General features: G+C 39.4%; 3 protein-coding genes across 3 annotated transcripts in view; 1 reads left to right on the top strand and 2 right to left on the bottom strand.

Moving 5' to 3' along the window:
* Positions 1–524, top strand: part of LOC115999721 (polyadenylate-binding protein-interacting protein 12-like) — a 3,626-nt gene extending 3,102 nt beyond the window's left edge. The window contains exon 11 of the mRNA XM_031239612.1: positions 92–524. Coding sequence (XP_031095472.1) covers positions 92–152 — 61 coding nt within the window. The 3' untranslated portion in view covers positions 153–524. The remainder of the gene's footprint in view (positions 1–91) is intronic.
* Positions 525–2,064: 1,540 nt separating this feature from the next.
* On the bottom strand, positions 2,065–3,094 carry LOC116000240 (small heat shock protein, chloroplastic). Its single transcript, XM_031240276.1, has 2 exons — positions 2,732–3,094; positions 2,065–2,543 (listed from the first exon to the last, which is right to left on the bottom strand). Exons 1-2 carry the CDS (start codon positions 2,997–2,999, stop codon positions 2,110–2,112), a joined length of 702 nt encoding a protein of 233 aa, XP_031096136.1. The 5' UTR covers positions 3,000–3,094; the 3' UTR covers positions 2,065–2,109.
* Positions 3,095–5,317: 2,223 nt separating this feature from the next.
* Positions 5,318–7,671, bottom strand: LOC115999925 (growth-regulating factor 7). Its single transcript, XM_031239882.1, has 4 exons — positions 7,260–7,671; positions 6,826–6,996; positions 6,362–6,722; positions 5,318–6,259 (listed from the first exon to the last, which is right to left on the bottom strand). The coding sequence occupies exons 2-4, from the start codon at positions 6,992–6,994 to the stop codon at positions 5,620–5,622; spliced, it is 1,170 nt and encodes a 389-aa protein (XP_031095742.1). The 5' UTR covers positions 6,995–6,996; positions 7,260–7,671; the 3' UTR covers positions 5,318–5,619.
* Positions 7,672–8,729: the final 1,058 nt, after the last annotated feature.

Below are 8,729 nucleotides of genomic sequence, written 5' to 3'. Positions count from 1 at the left end.
TTTTTTTTTTTTTTTTTTTTTTTTTTTTTTTTTTTTTTTTTTTTTTTGGTGTGTGTGGACATTTTGGTTTATGTTTTGGCTGTTATTGTAGGGTAAGTCCATCGAAGACTCCTGTTCGACCTCGTGCCCCTCCTCGCCCAGCAATGCACTGATCTATCTACCATCGTTGTTGTCATCATCGCTGCTATGGAGCTGTTCTTTCTTCTGTTTATCAATCTATATGCACATAGTTACTCGAAACCTTTGATTGTACTTTGTTCCGACTATGTTGTTTAGTGTCTGTAAGGGCCCAACTGAGAAGAATTTTTATTGTCTCCATTAGAGAGCTTGTAGAGTTGTTTCGGATGGTATGTCTTATGAGGCTTACTTCTCGTAATTTATGTTGGCCATTATGCTAAACTCTCTCATAGCCAATGCACTGTGCATCCAAGTGCTGATGCTGCCAGTTCATGTTTCTAACACTTAAGACTGGTTTTAACTGCTTATTATACTTGTCTTATACAAATCCTTTTTAGTTTCAAGCATTTTCATTCTTACTGTTTTTTGAACATCAATGATACCTGTTGGCTTTTACTACCATGTATTGGTAAAACTGCTTCCTCATTTGAGAGGTTGCTCTACTACTTGATGAGTTGCTCTACTACTTGATGAGATTCAGTTCATAGTCTTTTTTTTTTTTTTTTTTTTTATGACAAATTTTACTTCTGTAATTAGTTAAAATGTCTGTGCGAGCTCTAATAGTGTTATGTATATTGATGGGTTACGTACTAGAAATCGTGCGAAGTAGGGTTCGTCATTATTTTGGGAAATGAGAGAGAATAAAGCAAATGATAATTTTGAAAACGAGGAGAAAGCAAAAGGGTATAAGAGCAATGGTTCAGTGGAATGGAAGGCAAGCTGAGGAGTTAGATACTCAAGAGAAGTTAGATACTCGGAAGGAATGGGACGACCGATCGGAGGTCGATTGTCATTCATGGGTGAATGAGTGGAAGAAATTACATGAAGAGGAGAAACTAGAGAGAGAAGATTCCGAGGAGAAGACGAATAACAAAGGAGAAGATTACGAGGCCAAGGAAGTCGGTCAGGAGAAGTTAGACTCGTGGGCTACCGAGTGAGAGTCATGGTGGGTAGTGACATGGAGAGATGACCACGACAATAGAAGAGATGAGCTCGAATTTGTATAAAAAAGAAGAAAGTCGGAAGCTCGTCTCCGGTAAGATGGATGAAAAGGCTAAGTAAGCCGGACAGTCAACACATAGAGGGGCTCGGGTGAGATGGATTTGAAAGCTTCTTAAGGTGGTGTAGACCCAGTGCAGTTTTTGTGGGTGTAATAAGGAAAGTAAATTAGATTTCTTGATGAATAAAATGTGAAAAAGAACCTTGGGGTCTAGTGGCACCCGGTTGCACCTTACATGAGAGTGGGTGGGTTCGAGACGAGTAGATACTACATTGTACTCTTGAAAAAGGGAGGCAATGGACTATTCTTTCTTGGGGACTATTATTGAAAGAACTCGTTGGGTTGCGATAGACCGAACTCTAAAAGTAAACTTCAACGGGAACTTCAACGGGATCTGGTAGCAGAGGTGTCCTAGACTTCTGCCTTCTATTCTTTCTTTAAGGCCCTTTTTAAGGGAGTTGTTTATAGTTAAAAGGGGAACAATATCATGTCAGTGATATATATTGTTTATAAATAACAGGCCAAGTTCTAATGCAGCTATATCTTAACCTTTGTCCACATCATTAGTGTTAAGAAAAAAATGGACTATACCTCACCACACCTAACAATGACGAATTTTTGAGATGTGCGTTTATATTTTGTGGTACAATAGTGTATTTTTAGTGATTCTTTTGTTTTGCATTTCTTAATATTATTATATTTTTTACCTAAAAAATGATGCCGCTCCGATGACACGTTAAGACAAGATTGCATTTGAAGACATTTATAAACAACAGCCCAAAGTTAATAAAACCAACTCATATTATACTTATATGCATTTATATTGCAGGCATATATATATATATATACACACATTACATGGATGGAAAAACTCAAAAAAAAAAAAAAACAACACACTTTTTAAGCAGCCTATAGTTGCAAAACCAAGAGCTTTACTTAATCTCTACATCAACCACCTTCTTCTCCACCTTCCTCTTTGGGATGGAGATGAACAGCACTCCATTTTTCAACTCCGCCATCACCTTATCCTTGTCGCAGTTTTCCGGCAGCCTAAGCCGGGTATCATAAACGCTGTAACTCCTGGACCATGAATCATCATCGTCTTTGCCTTCTTCCTTCTTGTGTTCGCCCTTGATGACAAGAACATCGTCTTCTACCGAAACCTTAACCTCTTCCTTGGATAGCCCCGGCATGTCGAACCGCATCTTGATCTCTTGTTCCTCGTCTCGGATGTCCCACGGCGCCCGCACCTCCCCCGTCGAGGCTCTGCTCCTTCCCGGGAATGTCATGGCGTCCTCGAATAGCCTGTCCATGGTGTCCAGCATTTGCCGCATTGTTCTCATCGGAGACAGAGGGTCCAAAAGCCCTGTTCATCCTCAATCCAACACAAAAACATGAATATCTTTTCTTGTTACAAGTAGTTTGGTTGAACTGAATAACTATTATTGCCTAATATAAAACTGAACCAATGAGTACAGGATATATACATTATATAGCACGTCCACACTTTAGAGTACTCTTAGAAAAATATCTATGAGACAACATGCGACTTACCGAATGTAGGGACATCGAGGGCGGCCATGCGGTGAGGCCGACGTTCAACGGCGGTGGCGGATTGGTTGGTGGTGACGTGATGCACGTCGACGGAGGTGTCTTTGTTGTGGTCGCCGGCGGCCTGAGCTCTGAGCTTAAGCGGCCTTCTAACGCCGCATGAAGAGGGCAAGAAAACGGAGCACGGACCGGAGGTCCCTCTGGGAGTCTTGGAAACGGAGGCGTTGGATAGAAAGGGAGAAGCAGAGCATGCTAGAGCACTGGAAGCCATTGGATTGGGAGTTGTATGTGGAATTGAATGAAAATGTGATTGCTAACTTTGGAGTTTGGAGTTTGCCGGATTGAATGGTGGATGACTGAGAAAGGTTGGGGTATGAATTTATAGGGAAGGGGGGAAGATTGGAGAGGAATCGTGAACGTTGGAGATAAAACTTCAAACTGTGAAGGAGACAAACATCATAGGCTAGCTTGGGCTTACCTTGGATCGGACCTTCTCCCGCATTCTCGAAACCTCCTTTTATTTTCCTCATATTTAGGCATGCAAATGAATTCGTTTTGATATAGTAAAAACAGTTTTTTATTTAAAAAAAAAAAAAAAAAAAAATATATATATATATATAATATATATATACTATATATAGGATCACACTTGTGTAAGACCGTCTCACGGATCTTTATTCGTTAGATGGGTCGGGTCGGGTCAAAACACCATGCAAATGTCATACTTATATGTGCAAATCTCACACTTATATGCTCAAATATAACACTAATCAAAAATACAATTTTTGTTACTTATAAGAGAAAAAGTAATACATTTTTCATAATAAGTAATGTTGACAAGTGTCTCTCACTTATAAGGACAAATATAATACTTTTGAGGAAAAATGTAATACTTTTAAATCGAAATGTAAAAGTATTGTATTTTCCGTTAAAAGTATTACATTTACCCTAATAACAAAAATTTTATTCCTGATTAGTATTACATTTGAGCATGAGATTTGTGCATATAAGTGTTACACTTGCATCTTGACCCGACCCGACCCGACCCGTCTCATGGTGAAACGGTCTCACACAAGTTTTTTATATATACACTTCAAATTTTGTTTCTAATATTTCTCTGAGTGTAACTTATAATCAGATGGTGCTTATGAATTGAGTGTCTTTACCATGCTTAAAAAGAAAGTTATTTAATTAGAAAATATCATGTAAGGATAAGAAGATTGGAGAGGTGGGTAGTATTACTAAGAAATTAATTTGATACTAACTAAATGCAACAACAGATTTATTGCACCTTACAAGGTGGACCTCGAGTTTACCTTAGAAAGTAGACCTATCATAATTTGCAACATACTGAATGTTCATTCGGTGTCTAAATAGTGTTTAGGCTACTATGGTCCCACCATGGACCTCAGTCCACCTCGAGGTGGACCTATCACAATTTTTTGGACTACTACTAACATGTTTGGGCTACTACGGGCCCAAAATGTAATTATTGTTGAGAGTGGGATCACAATTTTTTGGACTACTACTAACATGTTTGGGCTACTACGGGCCCAAAATGTAATTATTGATGAGAGTGGAATTTGAACCCACGCCCTTTCGGACCAGAACCTTAATCTGGCACCTTAGACCAACTCCGCCATCTCAACTCATTGGCAACAATTTCAGAACAGATCTTCATAACTGTGGCACTTCACTCGTCTACCAAGCCAATAAATCTTTCCCCGACCCCCATCACACACCTTTCTACAAGAGCAATCTCATGTGGCACAGACTCAGAGACGATGAAGAAAAGTTATTCTGGCCTATATTTGGCACAACAGAACTCAGGAACCATGATATTTGTTTGTCGTGATACCATGATGCCCCTATTCTGACCATAAAATTCCTCAATATTCTTTCGACTTTGGTAAAGATTCTCAATCCGATATTTCAACAAACCCAGCATTAACTAAGGTTAACAATTAGCATTACTGCTGTTTGTTTGTTAGTTTAAAGTGATATAATTAAGGTTAACAAGTATTGCTTTGCTGCAGTTTTGTTTGTTCATGCCCAACTGTCACCAAACTTTCACTTGGGTTTCAGAGCACACCTAAAAGTCAGTGAATTCCGTCCCCATGTAATGAATTACATAAAACCACACCAAATCATTGCAGGAAAACACCATCTCAAACAAAGAACTCAAATCCCACTACCAACAATTGAGCACCTTAGGGCAGTTCTTAAAAAAGCTTGCAATTGTTACCCGAAACTGTGTTTTGGGTAAAACTCACTTTGTAACCTTAATTGTCAAATGACAATATGATGGTGAATCAACCTAACTTGTCCATAAATAATAGTTTCAAACCGAGAAAGTTAATAGAAAGCTCCCATAGGTTGTCAATCTTGAAACCTTATAATTATCAAGCTAATTGTCCAACCAAGATAGAGTTTTGTGGTTAAGAGTCAAACAGTGAGGTTTCATTAGCAATTGGGGAAAAAAAGTCTAAAGTTTACACCTTTGGTTCAAAGGCAATCTGCTGACAGTGTTATATAGTACCAACTTACAATGGTAAAAGGAACACCACAGTATACATAAATAGGACTAAATTTGCACTTTGTAGCAAGCAAAAACAGAACCAAAAAAACATAGGAATTTTAAGGTTTGGAATAAAAAACATAACAAAAACTGCTATCTTTGCAGTCTTAAATTTACAACTTTGGTTCAAAGGAAATCTGCTGACAGTATTTTATGGTACGCACTTATACAATGGTAAAAGGGACAACATAAATATATATATATATATATATATATATATATGAATAGGACTCAATTTTCACTTTGCAGCAAGCAAAGCAAAGCAACACAAAAACATAGGAATTTCAAGAAAATTTGCTGTCTCTGCAGAGTCTTAGCTAAGCCACTGGAATGGAACCAATTCAGAAGCTGCAACAGTCGGGCTGTTACAAACGCTGCCATCAGATTGCGAAAACAGATTCGTCTTCTGAAGAACGCCCGAGGGCGAGGAGACCGTCGTCCCGGCAGGGCTGATCGAGTCACCATTGCTGATGTAGGACGACGAGGAGGGGTGGTGGAGCTGTTGGCTGGGCTTCAGAACCTCGGCCAACGGCCCTCCCGAGGCAAAAGGGACCCACGAGACAGGGGATCGCAACGTTAAATTGCCGCTGCACATTGTATGCTCTTCATCATAGTTCCCCCCTGCATTGCCATCCTCCACTCCCATCTCACTGTCAAGAATGTTCCCAGCAGCCATTGCTAGAGAAAGTGCATAGTCTGAATTGGTGTTACTGTTGCTACTAGCAATGCTGCCATTTGCCCAGGCATTGATGAACTCTTTGTTCAGTGATCCCAAATCCGGATTGAAATACAGATTGCACTCCCCATTTTGTCTAATGCTGCCATAATAATCTTTGCAGTGAAACAAGCTCATCTGCTGGAGAGTTTGTGCATTGTCTCTGTAGACATTGCTCTCAAGAGACATCAATTGTTTCCATTGCTCCTCAGTTCCTCCCATCTCCCAGTCCAAACTCCTTCAACCCCACAAATCATAAATCCATAAAATGCCCAGAAACAGTAAGAAATTGTCAAATTCAATTAAAATTTAAAATCACATTCAAGAATCACTAACAAACCTGCGTGGTTCATTGAAAGGGGAGATGGAGAAGCTCTGATCCATTCTAGAATCAACACACTGGGGGGCTTCTTTGTGCTTATCTGATGATGAAGGGGCAGGATTTGCAGGCTGCTGGGAAACCACCATTGAAGGAGACTCAAGAGGTGGTTGTTGAAGACGAGTTTTCTTGTTGTTATTGTTTGCATCTTCCACAGGCTTTCTTGAACGGGGACGGCCTCTATGCAAATGGCGCTCGCAGTACTTTTGATTCAGCGCAACTTCTTTCGAGCACCGCCATTTCTTGCCGTCCGTTCTCTTGCACCTCCCCGGCTCTAAATCTCTGTTCTTGCCGGAAAATCCCACGCCGCCGCTCCTGCCGGCTGCTCAGATCACACCAATAATCAATCCTCCATCTCACCCAGATCTTGAGATCTAATTTTACTTTTACAATTGAGAAAAAACTGTAAACAAAAAAATGCTTACATTGAGCATGAAAACTGGGAGGAGCAGCATTATAAGCGTCTGTGGGGAGAGGTAAGAGAAGATCAGGCGGCACAGGTACAGATGCCATCATGTACTTATACACCATAGCTTGCCTCTCCAGTTCCTTCCACTGTGCAAACGTAAATGGAAACCCTAAAGATGTCGCCATTCCTGCACAAAAATCTCAGCTTTCTGTATCATATCGCCAAGAAGAGACAGCAAAAGAGGTACTGGATACATTATATATCACATTCAATTAAATATCAATACATCATCTAGGGTCCTAAGTAAGTATGCGGCTGACGGCAACACAACAAAATATCAATTATAGCTGAAGATCAAGCTTTCATTTCCGTTACTATGAGATTAGGCTTCTTGTAGATTATTTTTATTCAGTATCGCTAGACTATATTTGTATAAGTGAGTGTGTATACCTGGGGATTTGAAGGGCAGGGGAGCAGTGTTGGAACAGTTGAAAGCCTGGGAAAGCCGCACGGCCACCGCAGCGCCGCCGTTTCCTTGTCCGGAAAGCCAAACCCATTGACTCCACCACCGGCAGCACCGTTTTCCATGCTAAAGCACAAAAAAAAAAAACTTTTAAAAAACCCAAAAAAAGATTCAAACCAACTTTTTCCTTATCTATGAGTAACAAAAAAGCAACAGCGAAAGATGCTTTTAAAGCGGCCTTGTTTCTTGAGCTGGTTTGTCTTTGAAGGGGAGGGGTAATTTGGGGAAATGGGCTAGAAATGTTTTGCCGCCATTATCGGCCTTTGGTATGCTTCCATGCTTCCAACATTCGCACCGTTGTTATAGACAGAGCAGTAATAATGGCAACAATTTTCTTTGCTTTCTCTCTCTTATTATTGCGACATGTATCGTTTTCTGTGTGATAAAGCATGAATAAGGTACTCAAGCCCCCACCTGTGTTACATTATTTTTTTCAACCAAAAAAAAACATTTTTTACTTATAATAATGTCTTTCGTAAATGTTTAAGATAATGTCAACCCATTATTATTACTAGTAAAATATTAACTCATTTTCGGTGATAGCAAATGGGGTATTAGAGCATCTATACCAATGGTTTTTTGAGAGTCACTAGAATAGTATCATGTGATGTGGAGGAAAGCGAATGAGGAGAGATAATAGATTTGATTTATTGCAAAAATGAGTTATTGGAACAGTAATGGACTGACACCAAAGCCAAAAAAAATAAATTATGTGCGCGTTTCGTGCAAGCGACACTTGACATATAACGTGAAAGGAAACCAAAAAAAAAAGAAAAAAAAGAAGGTAACAACGCACCAGCTGACGCATGCAGTGACGTTGTATGTGCGCTGGCTTCTCCCCTTTCTATGTGCCATGGGACCTACAAACAACGGCTTCTCCCCTTTCTATGTGTCGCGGGACCTACAAACAACATGTTTATCCCCTTTTTATGTGTCGCAGGACCTACAAACAACCAAGTGCTTGAAAGATATACTCAAATATTCTTACTCTCCTCCACATAAGTTATATTTTCCTCAAAAGTCGAGCAAAAACTACTAATGTGGATGTTGTTAGCATTCTTCTTTTTTTTTTTTTTTTTTTTTTGTAGCCTTCTCCCTTTTTTACTTGAAAAGTCGTCGAAATGTTGTCAGACTTGTGATAGCAGGTCATTAACCGGTTTTTGTCTTAATTGCATCAAATAAATTGTTTATGGGCGTAATTGCACCTTTTAAAAGTTTAGGAGGATAATTGTTTTTTAGCAAAAGTTCGATGGTATATTTGACCCTTTTGTCTTATTAATTTATTAAAATATCAACTCTTTTTCAATGATAGCAAATGGAGTATTAGAGCATCTCCATTAGTGAATTTTATGTGGTTTTTTAGGAGGATTAAACTTATGTGGGAGAGAAAAGAAAAT

Source organism: Ipomoea triloba, chromosome 12, assembly GCF_003576645.1.
Source record: "Ipomoea triloba cultivar NCNSP0323 chromosome 12, ASM357664v1".
NCBI lineage: Eukaryota > Viridiplantae > Streptophyta > Magnoliopsida > Solanales > Convolvulaceae > Ipomoea > Ipomoea triloba.
Note: the sequence above shows the minus strand (reverse complement) of the source record. Positions and strands in the feature narration are given on the sequence as shown.

Bases quoted from the DNA above. Each gene is read 5' to 3' on its own strand.
- LOC115999925 (XM_031239882.1), bottom strand. From the start codon at position 6,994: ATGGCGACATCTTTAGGGTTTCCATTTACGTTTGCACAGTGGAAGGAA. The intron at 6,723-6,825 runs GTAAGCATTTTT...TGATCTGAGCAG, and splicing joins TCCCAGTTTTCATGCTCAAT to CCGGCAGGAGCGGCGGCGTG. The intron at 6,260-6,361 runs GTTTGTTAGTGA...GTGGGGTTGAAG, and splicing joins CCTTTCAATGAACCACGCAG to GAGTTTGGACTGGGAGATGG.
- LOC116000240 (XM_031240276.1), bottom strand. From the start codon at position 2,999: ATGGCTTCCAGTGCTCTAGCATGCTCTGCTTCTCCCTTTCTATCCAAC. The intron at 2,544-2,731 runs GTAAGTCGCATG...GAGGATGAACAG, and splicing joins CCTCGATGTCCCTACATTCG to GGCTTTTGGACCCTCTGTCT.